The 21,136-nt window shown below is 45.9% G+C and overlaps 1 protein-coding gene across 5 annotated transcripts in view; it reads left to right on the forward strand.

Annotated features, from left to right (window-relative positions):
• Window positions 1-518: 518 nt before the first annotated feature.
• TBC1D16 (TBC1 domain family member 16) overlaps window positions 519-21,136 on the forward strand; it is a 56,411-nt gene continuing 35,793 nt past the window's right edge. For 3 of the 5 annotated variants that reach the window (XR_004425905.1, XM_033139012.1, XM_033139014.1), the window contains exons 1-4: window positions 527-636; window positions 4,965-5,056; window positions 12,588-12,840; window positions 14,903-15,530. Coding sequence is in view for 4 of the 5 variants with exons in the window: in XM_033139012.1 (XP_032994903.1) it covers window positions 12,651-12,840; window positions 14,903-15,530 (818 nt within the window). In the remaining variant the exon portion in view is untranslated. Of the gene's footprint in view, window positions 637-4,964; window positions 5,057-12,587; window positions 12,841-14,902; window positions 15,531-16,438; window positions 16,541-21,136 lie in introns of those variants that run through there. The other 2 variants (XM_033139013.1, XM_033139015.1) reach the window with 2 other exon arrangements.

A 21,136-nucleotide genomic window follows, 5' to 3' on the forward strand; every position in this document is an offset into this window, starting at 1 on the left:
CAATTTGTCATTTTCTATAAAGCCTTTTACAATTTTGAGTTGCCGAAGGCACTTATTTTCTCATGCATCCTTGTTTTTGCAGCTCAGTGCTGTTAGTTATTCTTAGGTTTTTCAAATGACAGCGTAGTGTGTCTACAGAGTATGTTATTCAATTAAAAATAATAATAAATGGCCCAGTACGAGAAAGCCACTTTGGCTCTGCACGCCTGGCACCTCTGCTCTTTACACTGAAGCTCCTGGCTCTTGCAGCAAAGATGCAGAGGCGAGGAACGGGAGTGGGGAAAGGTTGCGTATATTGTGCCGCAAAGCTTTTCCAGGATGCGAACGCAGCACATCCCTGGAAACCGGACCTATGACAAAAGTCCCCCGTCTCCACGCGATGCCCTTCTGTCGGCCTAAGTATTTGCTCTTTCCATCCTCTTAAGCCCGGAGCGGATCCGGGAAGGAAGGATCTGTGGGCAGGGCTAGGCGGTTGGGTGGGAGTGCCTAAGGGTGGCCGCGCCCACCTTCCCGCAGACCCTCCTCTCGCGCGGCGAGGATTTAGGAGGCGGCAGCGGCGGTGGCCTCTGGGTGAGAATTTGCCCTGCTGGGCATTGGGGGGCGTGGGCGAGGCTGCTCTCGCGGTCTTTGCTCGAGGTGTGTATTCCCTGGAAAATAATAGATCGTGGGAGGTGGGGAGCCGGTTCGATTTTGGGGTGGGGGGTCTTCATTCAGGCCCTGCGGTGGGTGAGCGGCATGAATGAAATGTATTGCGGTGCTGGAGGAGGCGAGGTCGCGATGGGTTGATTCTGGGAAGGAGCTTCATCTCTCGGGGGTTGGCCCTTAGGGGGTGGTCTCCATCCTCTTGTAGGTTACCTGCTCAGGGCGCATGTGTTTTGACACTGGTATCTATGGGATAATTATGGTGGGAATCTTGCACTGTAAGTGGCTGTATAGACACTAGGGGTTGACCCTGAGGTTATATGTGCAGAGAAGCCAGTTGTTATACTAGCGAGGCAGGGATTGTGAACTGAAGGGATTGGCCATTGGGTATTTGAAAGCTGCACACCATAGTGCTCTACACAAGGGAAATGTAGTCTGAAGAGGAAGGAGATGAGTGTATGTCACTGTAGAAGGCTTATGAATACAAGTACATGGGAAACATGCTTTCCTTTGGGGTAACTCTCCTTAGGTACATCTATTTATATGTACTATGGTTCATCTGTCCTTTTTTGCAGGACATTAAGCATATCCTTCTGTTATATGACTGGCAGAGGAAAGAATGTTTTTTGTTTGTTTTTTAATGTACCTCTTCAGTCACACTAGATTACCCTGGGCTGGTATGACAAGTTCCTCAGTTGCATTTGTATATGGCATTCTTCTTTCACTGATTAACACTTAGAAATAATTCATCTTGGCAGGGAAAGGGTCGGGAATGACACACAATGCATGGTATTCTGGTGCAGAAAAGCTGTGAGTTAGACACGATCTCTCTCTCCCCCCCCCCATCCCCACCTTCCTGGAACACAGTGGTGAAATTGGAACCTTTACTCCCCAGTTATTTGGCAGGATGTAGCAGCAATCAGTTTCTAAGGAGACATATGTAGCATGCCTGATGTTAAGATCCTGCTAGGTGATCTTCATGTTTTGTGTTATGCTTATTTTAAAAGCTTGCCTTGGCAGTTGTGTCGATATGGAAATGTCATGATTGGGGGGCGGGGCAGGGAGAGCCCTTATGTGAAATAGTAGCCTATTAATCCTGTGTAGAACTGGGCATGCTTAACTGCACAGGATCAGGCTATTGATGAGCAGATCATTCTGCTCACTTTTTAATTTACAGAGCTTCTGCCAGCAGTGGAAGAGGTTGTGTCTTTCCTTCACTCCCCACAACCTGAATACAATGAATAATTCATATTAGCCCGGGATGCCATAAAGTATGGATCTCATAACATATGGGGTCAATACCAATGTACAGTTGGGTCCCCAGGCTCAGAGCATAAAAGGCCACAAGCATAATAAGAGACATAGTCTCTCCTTTCTACCTAGTATAATTCAATGTTTGTGTAGTCATGTCCCAACGTGTAGTTATTTCTTCCTTCTCCAAACTTCTGTGTTTAAATAACACAGTAACTGAGGTGTTTCAATGCATTCAGGATAGTACCGATGAAGTTTATTTTATTATTTATTATTTAATTTATTTAATTTATATATTGCCTATACCCGGGGTTCTCAGGTTCACAAAATAAAAAGTTACAGCAACGTATGTCTAACAAGCAAATAGTCTTTTGGTCATGCATGCATTCTCTTGGAAGGCAGTTCCCTTTGGAAAGGGGAACAAATCCACTGGGAGCCATTCTCTCCTATTCCTACAGTACATGACATTCTACAGTAAGTATAGACTTGGCACTAGGAATCGGAATGGTTCTGCCGTGATCCATATACTTAAAATAATAACTTCTAAGTAAGCTATTATTTAAAACAAGTCTTAAAGTACAGTTGATGGTGGGGAAAGTGTTAAAAGACAGAGTTGCTCTTCCTGTTACTAAGACATGCACAAAAAATCCCACTAGGGAAGTTGTTTGAAGGGGTGATGTGTCAGGAAGGAAGGTTTTAAAAACAAGCATGACTAGCCTGCGCCAAAAGTACAGAGTAAAATTGGGTAGATATAAAACCATGCTTGCTAAAGGAAAAAGGCTGGCAGCACAGTCCTTTTAGTTTAGGTTATGGTTAAAAAAAGAATTTTCAGTAAGGAGCAATGCAAAGTTGCAAGAGGATTTCAGTTGAGGTGGAACCACAGCTGCAACATTGTTGTTGATGATGACAGGGCTGTAGCATGTGGCATGTAGATTTGGAACATCAGAGAACCTGCTTGTGTTGAGCAGAGGAGTTGGGCCCCTAGGAATGCACCTGTAAATACCAGGGCTGGGCTGAGGCTTTAGCACAGATTAGTCTTTGAGGTACACGTTATAGGAGTTCGTCTCGCTTTGCACACAGGCCAGTAATCAGGAGATCAAATGAGATGGTGGTTTGGTGAGTAGGAGATGAGCAAAGGCTTTTGACTCGGAAGACCAAGAACTGGTACTGTATACTTAAGCAAGCCCCAGTTCACTTTTAAGTAGAGGAAGGGGTTGGTGGTTTTAAGAGTTGGTAATGAAGTTAAGGGGAAAGGCCAAGACCAGCTGAGGTACAGGACAGGAGTTGGACAGAGATTGCTGCACACACACAAGCACACTATTCTAGGACAGCTTGTCCAGTGAATGTTCTAGGTGGGAGGAAGCTTCCTCATACTTTCTGCCAAGATTACAGTGGTTTTCGGAGGTTTGAGCCACCAGGCAGAAGCAAGCAAGCAGTTAGGAAACAACACAGAGAGCTCACAGGAGCAGGAGTCAAGAATCCAGCAGTGGTTGAACTGGTGAACTGGAAGCAATAGATAGCCAGACTCAACAGGAGGCAAAGAGCAGAGATAGTCTGGATGAGGTGGGGTGCTGTGTTCCATTAAAGTTAGCAAACCAGGCATTCAAAGTTGTTTTCAAGCTGAGGATGTGGTGACAAGAAAGACTGTCACCAGTACTGTGGTTGTAATATTGGTGGCTGTTTAATAGTTGCATGACACCTAATTGTGTAATAGCACCTTACAGAAAAATGGAACACTGGTTTATAGCCCTGGGTAGCTTTGAAAATAAAAGTATGTGAGTTTTGTTGCTGTGGACATTTTACAGCAGCGTTTTTAAACTTTGTACTTTCATAAAACCTTTTCCAAATCTATGTGCCTTTGGGTATCTGCCCAGAACCCCTGTGTATTGGGAAGGATGTTTCATCCCAGAACACATTCAGTTGGTGGTAACTGGTCAGACATCTTGGGCCTTTCCATCATCCTGAGTGAAGTAGAAAGCACCCCAACCTTCTTTACCGCTGCACATTTCAGGGCAAGATTGGTAATGATGCATAAGCCAACTTTGTAAAGAATCTTAATGTTCTATAAAAAAAAGCTATGATAAGTGTCCAGGAAGCTCCAGGATTTCATAGAACACAGCTTGAAAACCACGGTGCTGAAGCGATGTGGAAGGTTTGTCAAGTGGTGCATAAACTGATGGCGCTGCTTGGACCAGATAATGAGAGCTGAGCTGGGGAGAAGTGCTGTGCCGATCTTGCGTAAGAGTTCAGGCCTGACCTAACAAGGAAGTTTACTTAGCAGAGCAAAAGTTGATAACGTTCCTTCCTTAAAACATGATTTAATCAGCTTCCAGTGAGCTCATTCTTTTAAATGACTTACTCATTTCTTTGAGTCATTTCTTTGTACATGATTCTGGGCTGTGAGGTGCACATTCACTGCAGTGTCAGCGCTGTAGCTGGTCTAGAATATGTTATGTTTTGTAAATGGGTGATTGAGAAGCTATTGTGCTCAGCTCCTCGGGGTGTGCTCCTAATAAGCAGAAATCCCTTGGGGGAATATTCTTCTCAAGAGGCTTGTCTGGTATGCCTCAAAAAGACTCTTGGATATCTGCTTGCTTGCTTGCTTATTTATTTATTTATTTGGTTGGTTGGTAACTTGATCTTCCGCCCAATGGTTAAAAGAGAACTCTCTCTTAGAGATGCTCTAAGACAGGCATGTCCAAAGTCCGTTTGGGGGGCCTAAGCCGGCCCCTGTGGCAGTTTATTTATTGGGGTCAAATCCTAAAAAAAGCTCGACAAGTTCAATCCTAAACAACTGTGGTCGGCCCTCACGCATGTTCACTTCATCAAATCTGGCCCTCTTTGAAAAAAGTTTGGACACCCCTGCTCTTAAGGGGTCTGTAGATTATATTGAGAGGGATTGTCCATGTTTAAACTTCCTCTGGAGTGAATAACCACCAATTATTGTGCACCAGAGATAATATATATATGAATGGTTTCTTTCATCCTTTACTTCACAAAGTACATTATAATCTATGTTCAGTCTTGCAATCACCCTTGTGAAGTAGGTAACTTCTGATCCCATTTTACAGATGACACTGTACAATGAGTTGTAGCTGCTGTGATCGATGCCAGTGGAAGCACAGTTCTTTGCATGGCTTTGGCACTCTCTTGGGCAAGAGAGGTGAGTAGCGCTTACTCATGCTGCTGTTTCCAGAAAACCTCCCCTAAGTTGTGTGGTGCACAGTATTAAGGGGGTGGTGGTGGATCTGGACCACTGTACTGAAGCCATTGTATTAAAGCCAGTGTAGAGACTGAGCTACAATTCAGTCTCTGGTTCTAATTTCACCCCAGTCACAAACTCACTAGGACACCCATCTCCCCATCTGCAGTATGGGAATAGCAGTGCTGCCCTACCTTGCAGGGTCGTTGCAAGGGTTACCGCAAGTTAATGTATGTCAAGTGCATTGTTGAGCTCCCATAAAGTGCTGCGTAAATACTATTTGAAATTCTGCAGCTCTTTCTTCCCTTGCAACAATACAGTTACACTTTGCAAATAGCAATAGTCAATATTTGGATTTGCCCCGTCAGAAACTTGATTAGCTGAGGGCAGGGACTGAAGGCGTGCAGGGATTAGGATCCTCCAGATACCGTACCAGATGGGAGTGCCCATTGTTTTAACAGTTCCTGGGAAGAAAGACTCCCCCCCCCCCAAAGAAATATAGTCTCCTTCTTGGCACTAATGCTTTCCATTGTCATGTTTTCTCTCCTTCCCTCCCTTTTTTTTGTTTGCCTTGCAAATATAGCAAAGTACTTTGTGAATTCAGAAACAGTGACTGCTTGAAAGAGATGAAATTGCCATGGTTGCCCCTTGCTTTAGTAATGTGTTTAGCTGCAGTCCTAAACTGATTTACATGGGAATAAGCCCCATTGAATTCAGTAGCACTTATTTCTGAGTAGATATGGTTAGAATCAAATAGTTGGGTTACTGTAATTCCTTATATGTGAAGCTGATTTTTTGGAGGAGGAAAAAGTCTTTGGGAACTTGAATGATCCAGCCATAATATTACTGGTGCTTAAACATCTACACTAGCTTCTAGTGTATATGGGATGTCATTCAAAGTGCTGTTTTTGACCTTTAAAGTTCTAAGCACATTGGTGCCAGGATATCTAGAGGACCATCTTCTTCTGTATGAACCTACCTGTTAGCTGAGGTCTTCATATTGGGCCCTTTTCTGGGTGTTCCCATCTTTTTTTAAATAAAAAAAAAAATTCCTTTTTAAAAAAAGACCCCTGATCGTTAAGTCCAGTTGCGGACGACTCGATTTACTGGCTATGGGAGCCGGCATACGGCTTCCGGGTCATGTGGCCAGCATGACTAAGCTGCTTCTGGCGAACCAGAGCAGCGCATGGAAACGCCGTTTACCTTTCCACCGGAGTGGTACCTATTTATCTACTTGCACTTTGATGTGCTTTTGAACTGCTAGGTTGGCAGGAGCTGGGACCGAGCAATGGGAGCTCACCCCGTCGCGGGGATTCGAACCGTCGAACTTCTGATCGGCAAGCCCTAGGCTCTGTGGTTTAGACCACAGCACCACCCGTGTCCCTCTGGGTGTTCCCATCTTTGAAAGTCAGGCAGCTATCTATTGAGGAACAGGGCTTTTTGTGGTGGTGCTATATCTATGGAATATCTTCCCAAATGAGCTCTTCTTTGGTGCCTTACTTATTGGCAACAGGTTAAAAACTGTTTTATCTCATTGTTATGGGCAGTGATACTTTTTCCTTTTTTGCTATGATTTCACTGGTTGCTTTCCACTGCTGCTTCTTTTGTTTAGTCTTTTGTGAATTTTGTGCATTTGCTGTTTATAAGCTACCTGGATTTCATGGTGTTTTAAATTGTAGCCCTTGGGTGCCTGGAAAGCCATTTGCTGGAAATGCAGGATATAAATATTTGTGTGGGTTTTATTTGTGTTTTTTTTAAAAGAAAACAACTAACTAAAGAAGGAAGTGTATTGCATACTTGAGTTTTAGGTTCTTCATTTACTTGCACGTGATGTTAGAGGAAGTACCGACCATGCTTTCGTTGCAGTTGCAGTAAGAACTCAAACGTTCTTGTGTGTAACCTGTTAAGTCCCCCTCCCCCACTCACAACCAGCAATGAAGCTAGGCATCCCAGTTCCTGCTGCATCCATGTTTTGATACGGGACCATTTTCCCACAGACTTGGCTTGTAGCAAAACTCTTAATCAAATACAGTTCCCTCTTCTGAGTACAGGTATGCCTCTCGATTCCATGGCAGCTCTTGGGACCTCTGCACTGCTGCAGTAATTTCTATTGTGTAATTTTAATGGTATGGCCACACCCCTTTGTCTTGATTAGAGAACTGCAAAATAAATTGGTTTGCAATATTAATTCTTTGTGTGTGATTGAATCTTCTGCTTGTACCCATCTGCCCCCGTGCTTTTTCACAGCCCTTTTTATATTTTCTCTTATTGTTCTTTGTTTCTGTGCTACTTTTGTAATGGGGGAATTTTAAAAAGAGCTGTGCATATCTATATTTCCCATTCTCTCTCTCCCCCCCCCCCCCCATTCTGACTTTCCCATAGTTGGCTGGGGCGTTGTGTAAATCTTCAGTGCTTTGCTGCAGGGAGCATGCTGCCTTGCATGCCTTTCAATCATTACTGGGTTCTTGTAACTGTGCCAAGTCTTCAATAAGAAATCCATCCTCCCAGCCAAACCATTCCCAAAAGCCATTCCTCTTTCTGATAAAGAAGAAACGTGCAGCCGGAGCAACTGAGCAGCCCTGCCAACAGGATCTTGTTCTTCAGCCGTTTGTTCAAAAGGGATGGGCCTTAGAAGAAAGCAGCCAACCGTTTGTGCTGGCTCAGGCACTTCTTTGCTGATGAGGAGGCCTGGGGGTTATCCAGTTGCTGCCTGCCTCCAGGGGCATTGCCCATGAAAGTAGCCAGTAGCTAACTGGAAGTACCTTGTGGGCTGCAGCACAGGTGTTCAGCGGCAGCAGCTGAGTGTGGGAGGAAATTAATAGGGCATGAGCAATTTTGTTTTTTTTAAGGCAATTGGGATTTTATTTCACCACTCATGATTGCATCACAGGTGGGGGAGAGCACTGAAGGGCCAGCTGCACAAATTACATGCTGTTTCCAAACATGAGGAACTGGACTCTCCAAACCTGAAATTTCTACAGTATGTGATTTAAAACAGGAATTGTTTTAGAGCGTGATGCCATAGAGCTAATCTCATGTCTGCGCCAAGGCCTTGCACCGTGTTTGCTTGGGAATATGCCCCAATAAGTGTCCGTCCTCAGAACCTGCAATGTAGGCCTGCTCTGCGCATTACTTGGAGTTGTGCGGTCGCTTGCATGTTACTCTCGGGTTCCTCCCACAGGGTTCAGGAGTACTGTGTGCGCTTACATTGTTGACATGCAGTGCACGTGCCAAAAGAGAATACCGTACTTTTCCATGTATAAGACACCCCCCGTGTATAAGATGCCCCCTATTTATTTGAACCCAGAATTTAAAAATCAAAACCCTAAAACAGAAGTGAAAATCTGGATTATTGGCTGTGGCAAGTTGTTGATCTTTTTGGGGGCAACCGCCCTCAAAGTTTCCAGCATGAGGTGCACATGCAGTGCACTGTGGCGCAGAAGCAAAGGCAGCGGTTGGGGCACCGCATGCTCCCCCTTGGTGGCAGCTGCTGCTGCAAGGAAGCGAAGGGAAGGAGACTCCCAAGCAGGATACCAAGGAAGAGCCGGGGGAAGGCAGCGCCCACTCTGTGCCGGGCCATCCCGTCGAGCAAACTGAGCTGAGGAAGGTGGTGAGCAGGCTGGGGGCAGGGTGGGAATTTGAGAGGGGAAGAGGGGGGAAATGAAAGAGCAAGGAGAGGTAGCTGTGATATTAATGCTGTATTCTTAATTTTAGATTTTGATTTATATGGAAATTGTTTTCTACTCGGTTGTGCATTTTTTGATGTGTTTTATTTATTGTTTATGACTTCTGTAATTAAGTAAATCTTGTCATGTTGTAAGCCGCCTTGAGCATTGTTTTTAACTATGGAAAGGCAGCATACAAATAAAATGATGATGAGGCAGGTTTTGGCGGTGGTGGCGGCAGCTGCTCTTGCTCCGGTGGTCGAGCCAGCGGACGCTTCAGGAGGCAAGCCAGTTGCCAGCATGCAGCCCGGAGGCGGAGGAGAAAGGAGGGGGACGGCAGCAGGGGGGACCGCCTCAGCCTGCCCAAGCCAAAATCCCGGACATATGCGTAAATATTTTTTTTAAATCCATCCAGGTGCCCATGTTCTGTGTACAAGAAAACCCCCAATTTTTAACCAATTTTTTTAGTCTTATAACGGAAAAATACGGTACGTTGCTTCTGTGCTTTGTAAACATGATGCACGCCTGAGCCATGTGGAAAGAATTGCTGGGATGCATTGCTGGGATGCAGTGATATTAACCATAGAAGCAGAGCAACCATGCTGTGCCTGCTAATACATGCATAGGAGCACAGGAATCTGCTTTACAGAGTCGGACTATTGGTTTACTTAGCTCCGTGTTGCCTGTACCAGTTTTCCCCAGCCTCCAGATGTTGGTGGTCTGCAACTCTCATCACCCATGGCCATTAAGCTATGCTTTTTGGGACTTATGGGAGATGGAGTCCATCATGTCTGAGAAGCACCAGGCTGGGAAGGCTGGTCTAACAGCTCATCAGGGTTTCAGATAGGGGTCTTTCACCTGCCCAAACCAGAGAGACCAGATTGAACCTGGGACCTTCTGCAGGTAAAGCAGGTGCACTACTGCTTATCTGTGGCCCTAATGGCTTGGCTTTGGTGCAACCACTTTTCTCCTCCCGGCCTGATAAGCCCTGCGTTCTCTGAAATGTGGTATTCATCTCATATGCTATCTTGGGTTTCCCAAGCACTGTCATTCAGAGGTTCTTATTTATGCCTGTTGAACAACACTCTTTGTGTATAGCAAGAGAGATTAAGTTCAGTGTAGGATTAGGTGGCATATTTGTTTGCTTTTATATCCTCATCGTGGGCAAAAAAACAACAACCCCTTTTCATGTTCAGCAGCTGCTTTGTTTTTGCTCAGCAAAAGCTGGCGATAACGCGAAGTTGCTTTTCATTCCATAAGGGGGTCAATCTACTGCTGCTTCAGGCCCCTGGAGAAAATAGCTGGGGAAACATGTGAGTTTGTGCCTGAGCAGGCCAGATTTTTTTTCTCTCCACCTCTTTCTTCCAGAGGAAATGCTGCCCTTGCATTCCCCCCCCCCTGTGGATGCATCTGCTGCTCCCTGACTCTGCCAGTAAGATGCTACTACATCATGACATTGTCACACAAGCTCAACAGTACACAAGACTTGCTGCACAATACAGGGGAACAACATGGCTGCAAGCAGTTTTGCTCCTCTCCGCAGAAGTGTGAGCATCTTAAGCAGTGTGCATGCACACAAAAGCTCATGCCAATAACAAACTTAGTTTTTATGCCAATTAAGGTCTTGTATTGTATTGTATTGTAACAAACTTAGTTGGTCTTTAAGGTGCTACTGGAAGGAAATTTTTTTTAAATTTTGTTTCATCTTTGTTTTGTCTGCGTTTTTAAGTGAGACGAGAGATATACATGTATCACGAGCTTTTGAGCCTGGTTTGACCTGGAAGTGTGTGTTTGGCAGTAGTGGAGAGTAGCATGTAAAATTTCAAAGATGTCTTGGTGAAATCAGCCCAATAACTGGGTCACCTTATCAGAATGTTTGAGGAATATACTCCTCCATTAGGATGATGGGGTGCATTTTCTGAAAACCAGCATCTTAAGAGCTGCCCTCTGGCAAATTACTCTCAAATCTGTGTATTTCCTTAACATGCTTCCTCAACTGAACCCTAGTAAGGAAGTGCTGCAGCCATTGTAGTGCCAGGTGCATGGTACAAATGGAATAGGCTTTAATACAGGAGTGGCTAACCTGTTTTGGCCTGAGGACCGTATTGGAGGTTCATGCCAGTGGTGGGCATGGCCAATGTATGTTCAATTTCACGTTTGCACACAGCACACATACATATCACAACTGCACTCATGCATATACAGCACACACAGAGACGACACGTGTAGCACGCATTCATATCAGCAGGCAGATGAAAACATTCTCTCTGTGTGTGGAGATCATACCACTGGGGAAGGAGGAGGCTGTCCTCCCAGCCCAGCACTGCAAAAATGTACTGCCTCTGCTTTAATACTAGAGGAGAAGTATGTCCTGCCTCCCCTCCCATGGTACATACATGCTGCTGCAGTGGAGGAAAGGAAAACCTGTGTTCTCTAGGTAATGGGGTTGGCAGAAAGTGCCAGGAGAGATGCTCTAGAAGGAAGGGGGGATGTCATAATTTTAAAAACAGGTAGAAAGTGAACTATTTGTGTGTACAGTATACATAGCTTATTGGCCTTTATATAGTGTGATTTTTAGGTCTGTTGCTATTAGTGCATCTGCCTTTTTTTGTTTCCTCCTTCCTTCTATCCTGTGTGCATCTCTGTCTCTCTCCCATATCTGCATGTGTTAGCTTATGCATGCATTTTCTTCTGCCTGCTTTCCTGTTAATTATTTAGGGGGACAGGCACACCGTAAGGTTTGATCTAGGCTTGCTTGCTGATATTTCTCTTTCTTTCATTTCCTACCTGTCTTTTCATGCACAGACCAGAAAACACTTGAATCTGGCATTGCAGGCGATGCCTCACCTGGTATATCCAGGTGTTGCTACAGGGACCATAGAAACCAGACCAGGTTAGGCTGACCCTGGGAACAAAGAGTACTGACTACAAAGGAACAACTGTGCTTGGAGGGGAGGCTTTGAGTGGGATCAGTTTTCCCTTGTCTTGTTTTTTTCTGGTGGACCTCTGGAGCCAGTTCATATCTGAAGCTGGTGATGGCAGGAACGTGTTGCTGGACAAGTTCCATTTTCAAGAGGAGTCAGAGGCTATGTATACAGAGGCTTGTCACTATGCTACAAAAGAAACAATAGCCACAGCAGTTCCCAAATTGCACTCCTGGGCAAGGTGTTCCCAACATCACACTGCAGAGATCCAAAGGAAATAAGTGACGATGGCAAAAATGCTTATTGAAAATACCTGGTGCATTCTCAGCTAAAATTCATCCTCCTTTTCAGACAGCTTCTGTTCCAAAATGTGATTGCATAGCTCTTGAAGGAAGTCCCTCTGTTTTTACATATTAAGGTAGTACGGAGAGGGAAAGAGGATGGATTTTTTTGGGGGGGGGTCCCTCATTTTTTCTGGGCCACCTCTGTTGAACTGCAGACAAGAACTCTAGTGTTAAAAGTGGCACTGGAAATCTGTGACCAAAGCTGTGAATTTGGAATCTAGTATCATTCATTTTGAATACTTCAGAATGAGAAAAAAGAAACCCCAAATTGCAGGGCAGTATACACTTTTGTGGTCCGTAGCTCATTTTTCTTGAAGTGGTTGCCTAAACTATGTTGGAGTGGGTTTTATTTTTGTTTTTTGTTTTGGTAACAAAGACTTTCTTATTCTCTCAAGTATTGTATTATTTCCCCCCACTAACCTCATGTGACTGAGACAGTGTCTTTCGGCACTCAGGGTTTCCCCTCCTTTTGCATGAAGGCAGGCGGTATGTGTCTTTCTGTCCATTCTACCTGTTGCTGTTCTCTTCCTGACACTTTCTGTCCTTTTCCCCTGGGCAGGCTTGACTGTCTGAATTAGGAGCTTAAGTGGAGTCAACAGAGAATGGAAACACTCCCTTGGCAATGTCTCTGGGAAGACTCCTCCGCCGTGCCTCTTCGAAAGCATCGGACCTCCTGACCTTAAATGCCAGCAGCAGCAGCAGCGGTGGCGGTGGCTCGTCTTCCGTCTTGGATGGGGAGATTATCTACTCCAAGAACAATGTCTGCGTCCACCCACCTGAGATGCTGCAAGGCATCGTGGAGCATCACCCAGGTGAGGGCAGGCTGGAGGCATGGGTTTGTTCCGTTGGTTTATCTCATTTAGTTTACAAGTCTCCCCCCCATAAACAATCTTGAAGCAATTTAACGATAAAAGCGTCAATAATGAAACATCTATTAAATGTAGTTTTGGGTTCAATACAGGTACAATTGGGATAAAAAAATGCCCACTTGAAAGGTTTGTTGGAGGAGGAAAGTCTTCAGCAGTTGCCAAAAAGATCATACCTGTCATCTGTCTGACAGGTAATGGGGGTGGGTGCCGTAACACTGAAGACCTACATTGTATGGAATGAATCTCATGATGAGATGGTGCCTGCAGAAGGCCCTGCTACTCCTGCAGAACATGGTGATCAGTTCTGTATACATGGCGTGAGATGATACTTTCCGTATCGTGGTCCCAAGCGGTATAAGGCTTTGCACAGCAATATCAGCACCTTGAACTTTGATGCTGCACTTAACGTTAAGAAAGGTTCTATGGGATATACTTTGTGCACAGAAGAGTCTCTCAGTAAGCATTAGTAAAAGGTAAAGGTACCCCTGACCATTAGGTCCAGTCGTGTCCGACTCTGGGGTTGCGGCACTCATCTCGCTCTATAGGCCAAGGGAGCCGGCGTTTGTCCGCAGACAGCTTCCAGGTCATGTGGCCAGCATGACAAAGCCGCTTTCTGGCGAACCAGAGCACCGCATGGAAACGCCGTTTACCTTCCCGCCGGAGCGGTCCCTATTTATCTACTTGCACTTTGACATGCTTTCGAACTGCTAGGTGGGCAGGAGCTGGGACCGAACAACAGGAGCTCACCCCATCGCAGGGATTCGAACCGCCGACCTTCTGATCGGCAAGCCCTAGACTCTGTGGTTTAACCCACAGCGCCACCTGGATCCCTCAGTAAGCATTAATTGTTCCATAAAACCTCTCCCTTGACTTATTACCTCTTATTCTCAATCCGGTTTCAAAGTTGCTATGGAGGGTCCACTTGGTATTCCTTGTTCTTCCATTCTCATCTTCCTAATGTTTTATTATTTCTTATGTAAAACATCAGAGTGTCTGTGGTGGCGAATTAATAGGTTGTTTAAAAAAACAAAAAACAAAAAAAAACCACCCTCCTCTTAGGGCTAAACTGCACAGGATGCAAGACTGGAATTCCCAATATTTGTTAAAAGCTTAAAAAACAAGGGGAGCTCCCCCTTTTCCACCAGAGTCTTTTTCCCAGTTAAAATTGCATCTTTTCTCATTCCTCCCAAAAGCTGCTGTTAACCATGCTGGGGCAAGAAGAAAACAGCGTATTATAGGAGCCAATTCTTTTCTATTCCCTACCCCAAACTAATAGGGATTTTTTTTTTGAGGGGGGTGGTGGTGGTATGATTAAACAATGTTTGCCCCACCCCTGCTTTAGGAGCATCCTGAAATTCAACTAGATTCCAGCCTGACATGAGCTCTGGAGGAGTAAGTGATGATTTTAGGAAGCTGCCTTAATACCAAGTCAGAGTCAGTGGTCTATCTAGCTCAGTATTGTCTACTCTGCATGGCAGCAACTCTCCAGGGTTTCAGGCAGGAGCTTTTCCCATCAGGGATTGAACCTCAGACCTTTTGTAATCAAGGCAGATAATCCATAACCGAATGGTGGCCCTTCCCGTTTTGATTTTCTAGGACTGGCATCCTTATTCTTTGGGTTGCAGTTGGCCAGAAGAGTGCTCTGGTGTTCCCCCTAGCAGATGTAAAAATGACTTGGATGTGCTGATTGAGTTGGCTATGTTTTTGCCTCTAATACCATGTTGGATCCCAAACCAAGCTGTTGTAGATACTAGCTGGAAAGTAAAAAGCAGTCAAGAACAATGATCAGTCAACCAAACATTGCTCCAGTGGATGAAGCAATTAGGTCTGGTTAGAGGAGGAAGAAGAAGTTGGGCTTAAGAGAGAGCTGCTCAAGAGACAAGTGAGTGATGGGAGGAGTCCCAGTGGTAGCAGGAAACTCGAGTGCTCAGCACCTTTTCAGGATACCTGCCATTCATGAAGTTGGGTCTTGGTTGTAACTCTGGAGCACTGTGTTCTTTTGTAGGCTATTTGTGCCTGTACATGGAGAAAGATGAGCTGCTTGGAACCACGCTTATCTTGGCCTGGGTCCCAAATTCCCGAATTCAGAGACAGGACGAGGAGGCCCTCCGCTACATTACACCAGAGAGCTCCCCGGTCCGCAAGGCCCCCCGCAAGCGTAACCGCCATACTCAGGGTTTTGGCGCCACTATGCAGGCTTCCCCCTCTGAGCAGAAGCGAGGTGTGACCCCAAAGGATGAAGAAGATGTTCTGACCGTGTCGCAGCTGGTTAGGGATGTGGCTCACGTCAGCTGCCCTTCAGAAGAAGGGGAGAAGCTGTCCCAGGGTTGCTTGGCAACGGACAGCAGCCACAGCTCAGCTCAGCCTGCCCACAGTGACTCAGGTATCTTATCGACAATCAGTTCTCTGGAGGAGCACAACCGGTTGGAGGAGTCAGTGGAAGAAGGGCTGGAGAGCCACCTGGAGACTGGAGAGGAGGACGAAGGCTCTTTGGAGTTGTCTGCCGATGATGTCAGCAGAGACAGCACATTTGACTCGGACTCTGATGCCTTCTCTTCTCCATTCTGCCTCTCACCCATCAGTGAAGCCCTGGTGGAGAATGTTGGCTCCATGTTCCTGGTTAATGAAAACAGGTGAGTTTGTGTTCCTTTGCTCCTTTTACGGATTAATCAAGGAGCAAGATTATCCAGTTGTAGAACAACTATTTGTCCAGTTTTTGCCCCTGCTGAGGGGCGTTCACTCTACTACTCTCAGCAGTGTGATTTTATGTATGTCTACTCAGAGGTCCTACTGAGTTCAGTGGGACTTGCTGCTGCATGAGTGTGTATAGGATGACAGCCTATTCTGTTGCGCCTCAGAGGTGAAGGCCCTGGATTCCACTAGCTGTCCAACTGTGGTGACATGCGTTGACAGTAGTCACTACATATGAGATCCCATTTGGTCATTGAGACAGTAGGCCCTGCTTGTTTTGAGATACCCACTGTGATGAAGGTGTAGTTGCAAGCCCTGGTATAAGTTGCTTTGATGGCCAGGATGTTACGTAAATATGGATCTGAATGTATGTATATGTCTTTGTTTTGTTTTGTTAGTATTCATGTCATGTAAGGAATAGCTTTTAGCTGGCTGACCACATTGCCTTACAGCAAGTTGCTTCTTTCAGTTTGGGGGCACCTCTGTTTGATGTTATCTACAGGCAGTGACCGTTTTAGCTGTTTCCAATTGACATGCAATTGCCAATGCATTGGTCCATTTGGACCTGGAAGAAGGCAGAATGGGGACCAAACGGTGGACAGGGCACACTTATACGGGCTTTGCTGACGCACACAGGGGCTGGGAACAGAACCCTGGCACGAAATGGTTGTCACTTGTATATCCAAGATAACTTTCACCTGTCTGAAAGATGGGTGAAAGAGGAGCTCAGTTGTGTGTCTCAATACCCTGGATATAGTCTTGGAGCTTAGGCTGGCTGTGCTACTATCCGTGTAATTTAGGTTGCCAAGATTATAAATTGCCAGGCTGATTTTTCTCACTGCTTTCCTATTGTGCAGGAGTGGCTTGCCATGTCTTCCTGTTCCTGCGCTTCAAAATCTAGATCTAATACAACTTACCATTCTGTGACAAACTGCAAGGCTGATTTTCTAGGGTGAAGATTTACACTTTATCAGTAAAATGTGACTGAAGCCACAGCTCTCCAATTTAGTGCAGTGCACACTGTTTTTCCCACTCATTGTGTGAGGAGGGTGCCCTCGTGTGGCCTTTCAGTTATACTGCAAATTGGCACATAAGAAAATACTGTATTTAAAATTGCAGAAGACTGGTTTTCAAAGCTGTTAACTTTGTGTGGTTCCAAGATCCCATGTGCTTTTTGATGCTTACTTGTCAACAGGCAGCATTCCTATTCTGTGGGCTGTGCTTTATAGAATAAACCACAGTCAAGGATTTCTCTTTGTTTCCAGAAGACGTTGTTCAAGACATGCCCACTGCATAGCCGAGTTGGTTAAAGTGTGGTGCTGATAATGCCAAGATTGCAGGCTTGATCCCCATATGGGACAGCTGCACATTGCTGGTTTGGACTAGATAATCCTCAGGGTCCCTTCCAGCTCTACAGTACTATGATTCTATATTGCAATCTGTGGATGTTATTCTTAGTAAACATGTTTGGAGGAGTACACGGAGTAGCTGAGGTCTTTCAAGCTGTGGGATGGTGGGGAGTGGGTAGGTGGTTGGGAGAGTTGTTTATTGACATAAAACGATTCGAATTCACTTTTCCGAAACGCTCCTTCCGTAAAATAAAAATACAATTAAAATAAATTGTACATGATAAAGGGGATCCATACATGATGTACATGTACAAATTGTACATGATGAAGGCGTCTTCTTCTATTTGTCCCTGTGTCATTTTCAGCTTATTGGTTAATTTTTCTAGTAAGGCTGTTTCCCATACTATTTGGTACCATTGGTCCATGCTTACTCCTGACAGGTCTCTCCTGTGTCTGGTTATGATGTTCCTGGTTGCTGAAAGTAGGTGGGTTATGAGTTCTTTGTGGTGTAAGTGGGCATTCTTGTCTTGGAAGATGTTTAGTAGGGCCAGTTCTGGGGTGATTTCTAATACTTGCTTGGTTATTTTACATATTTCTTGTATGGTTGTTGTCCAGAATAGTTGGATTTTGGGCAACCCCAACCTCTCTCACCACCAAAGGAACACAAGCGAACAGCAGACACCATACCCTACATATATTAAGTAAAATAGAAACATCGTCACCCGGCCCCCCCATCTCCCCCCCCCCCCGGTCCACCTCTTTCCCCCTCTTCTTCCTAATGTCTCAACAAATGAAACTGATTTGTAAAAATGATACATGTAAAAAATACGAGAGAGAGACATTGCACATATTTTTCTAAATCAAGAAATCTTTAATAAAAATACATTAAAATAAATAAATTGTATATTAGCTTCTCCTTTTTAAAGCTCCAATAAGCTTGCCAGAGGTCTGCATCTACATACTGGCAAGAAAGGACTGAAGTCAAAAGTTCTTTTTAAATTGTCCCATTCCTTTCTAACATTGCACAATGACGCATCTCTCAGGGCTGAAATGTCAAAATCCACTTCTGGTTTACTTCACCTTCTATTCACTTCACTTTTTGTTGTTATAAATGTGGTTAAAGGTTTTTTAAAATTAAATATAAGTGACTTGATCATTCTCTTTCAAGCTTGTACACAAATCCCTGCTTCAGTAAATGTTCTTGAGCCCATGGGAAGTCCAGTAAAATTGGACAGGATGATGATGATGATGATGATGATTAAAACACAGGCTTACACACCTTTCCAGGCCTGAGGTTTGAAGTCCAGCAGTGAGTTAAATATTGCTGGACTGCACTGAGAGGCTGCTCAGAGGTAATCTCCAGAAGGAATGGTGCGTGGAGGAAAACAGCTGGACGTTCATGTAATTTCAAACCTAGATCCTCTTGCACTGAATTAACTTCAACATTTAGTTGTTTGGTAGTCCAAGCTGTTGCTTCCAAGTAGATCTGTCAATATGCACACAGGGTGTGGTTGGTGCTTTGCAAGTGGGGTTTTGTTCACGCCATGGGATTTCCCCTTCCCCTCTTCCCTCTTCATGCTCCCAAAATCTCAGGCAGCAGAGAGACTCCCAACCCTCCAAAGTAGATTTTTTTGGGGGGGGCTACGGGGCAGGGAGGAAGGAGAGGAAGGGGAAGTCCTGTTGCACAACTGGGAGTCTGTTGCGTGAGCAGAACAGCAATGTTGGGTACTGAGAGACATCCCTTTCCCATAAATAGCTACAGGTATGTCATCAGCAGGGGCGTCGTAGGGTGGGGGCGGTGGGGGCGGGCAGCCCCTCGTGCCGCCCCTAGGCGGGTGTGTGCGGTGCTGCTGCTCCCGGGGTGATGGAGGGAGCGGCGGCGCGTGGGGTGACAAGCGGCGGCCCCTCCCACCACTCCCACGCGCCGCCGCTACCTCCGTCACCCCGGGAGCAGCAGCGCTGCACGGACGAGGCTCCCAAAGCGGTGGCCCGGCATCCCCGGGGGCGGGGCGTCGCCGCATGTGTGTGCGTCATGACGCACACGCAGCGATGCCCCGCCCCCGGGGATGCCGGGCCGCCGCTTCGGGAGCCTCGGTGGGCTGCAAAGAGCCCCGAAGCCGCAGCCTGGCACCCCTTTGTGCTACGGCAGCAGCTTCGGGGCTCTTTGCAGTCCGCCGAGGCTCCCGAAGCCCCCGCCCGGCATACCCCGGGGGCGGGGCGTCGCCGCGCGTGCGTGCGTCATGACGCACGCACGCGCCGCGATGCCCCGCCCCCCAGGGGTGCCTCTTGGCTTCCCGCCCCGGGCAGCCAAGGGGCTAGGAACGCCCCTGGTCATCAGCACAAATCAGCAGCCCCCTGGTGCCCACCCCCATTTATTTTTTGGCTTGCGTGCCTAGTGCCATGATCCATTTATTTGTTTAACAATAGCCACTCAGTGTGTAGGTCCTGTACAGACTATCTTCTTCCTTTGCCCTGGTTTGGAAAGGGACTAACTTATTGCAGTCACATGGGAGCAGGGGAGATTTCATATATGAGCTGGATATGCCACACAGTCCAAATGCACGAACCTCCCTCCCCCAGTCCTTTGCTGTTGCTGCTATTAAGTGAGGGAGATACTTAATCCAGGCCTCCATGCATTGTGTTGGTGTGGACTGCCCAGCTTACATATTGCTTCTTTCATGCAGCTGAACATACGAGCCAGGATGTTGTCCTTTAGCCCTGTCCGTCTTGATTCCAGGGCCTTATTAGGAGATTTCAAGAGGAATGAAAGGGTCTTTGACTCTGCAAGGATGTAAGGCTCCAGCTGAGAGGCCCCTGGGCTGCTCCTGTCTTTCTTTCTCCTTTGTGACCTTCATGGCAGGATGCAGTTTATGTTTTCCAGTTGTATTCTGTCCTTGTACATTTTATATTGTTCTGGGTTTGCAGGGGGCAAGGATCCTCTAAAATTCTGGGTGCCAGGTTCTCCCAATTACCGGTACTCTCTGAAATTACTGAATGTGACATTGGGTCAATGGATTTAGCAGGGCCTTAACAATAAGTCAAGCCAGCTTTCTCAGGAGATTCAAAGAACTAAACAGATGATGGCACTGTCATTACTCTGACAAAAGGTGAGCCATTGGGACATTCAGTGTCACACAAGAGGGGGGGAAGTCCCTCCCCCAGCTGCGTGTTAGTTAGCAAAAGACAATAGCAGAGTTGGGAAGGGGAGGTTGCCAGGGTTACAGGGGGCATGATGTCACCACAGGAAAAAACTGTCCTTTTTGCACGAGGCTTGGGTTGCATTTTAGGAAAGGTTTGGGGCAGAAAGAAGGGTGGAGCCAGACGCCATGCAGGCTGACACATGGACAAGCTGTGTGGAGATACAGATGACATTTGGGCTACCTTTGTACCAGGGCTGCACTGACGTGACGAGCGAGCCCCTCGTGAGATGTGATGCTCGGAACCCTCTCTGCATCCAGACTCGGATGTAAATATGTGTAAATAAACTGTATTTTACAAAGATACTAAAGTCTCCACTACGCCTGTTTTTCCCAAAGGAAACACGGACAATGGTAAAGTGCCAAGACCCCTGGAATCTCAAACTCTGCAGTTGAGATTGGGGTGCCCAGAAACTATATATCTATATCAAATATCTATCAATCTATTATCTATCTACCTATGCCACCTCCCAAGGAAGTAGGCATCAAAACCATAATGCACAATATATCAGATAATGAATCAAACTGCAATCTAAAGGAAAACGTTACAACATTAAAGCAGCAGTTGCTTGTTCCATCATATGTAGGTTGATCCTTGTTTTGTCAGCAAGATATTTTTTGGAATGGCCGCATTCCTTATTATACCTCTTTATGCAGCATATATGAAACCTCTGGCATTCATACACAGTGAGAGGGGTTACAGGTAGGTAGCCATGTTGTCCGCCATAGTCGAAAGAAAATAAAAAAAATCCTTCCAGTAGCACCTTAGAGACCAATTGTTATTGGTATGAGCTTTCATGTGAGAGGGGGTAGCTCATCAACTCCCTTCTCAGCACTGGCCTGCTGCTCAGTTTGATAGCTAACCACTGGCCCTATGTGCATGTTTTAAGGTTTATCCTGTATGTTCATTGTATGCACAGAGGTGGAACCTGTGATATAGCAATCTTGGATTATTGGGGTGGGTTTTTTGTGTGTGCAGTGCTATGAGCACACCCTTTGGTT

Source organism: Lacerta agilis, chromosome 2 (genome assembly GCF_009819535.1).
Source record: "Lacerta agilis isolate rLacAgi1 chromosome 2, rLacAgi1.pri, whole genome shotgun sequence".
NCBI lineage: Eukaryota > Metazoa > Chordata > Lepidosauria > Squamata > Lacertidae > Lacerta > Lacerta agilis.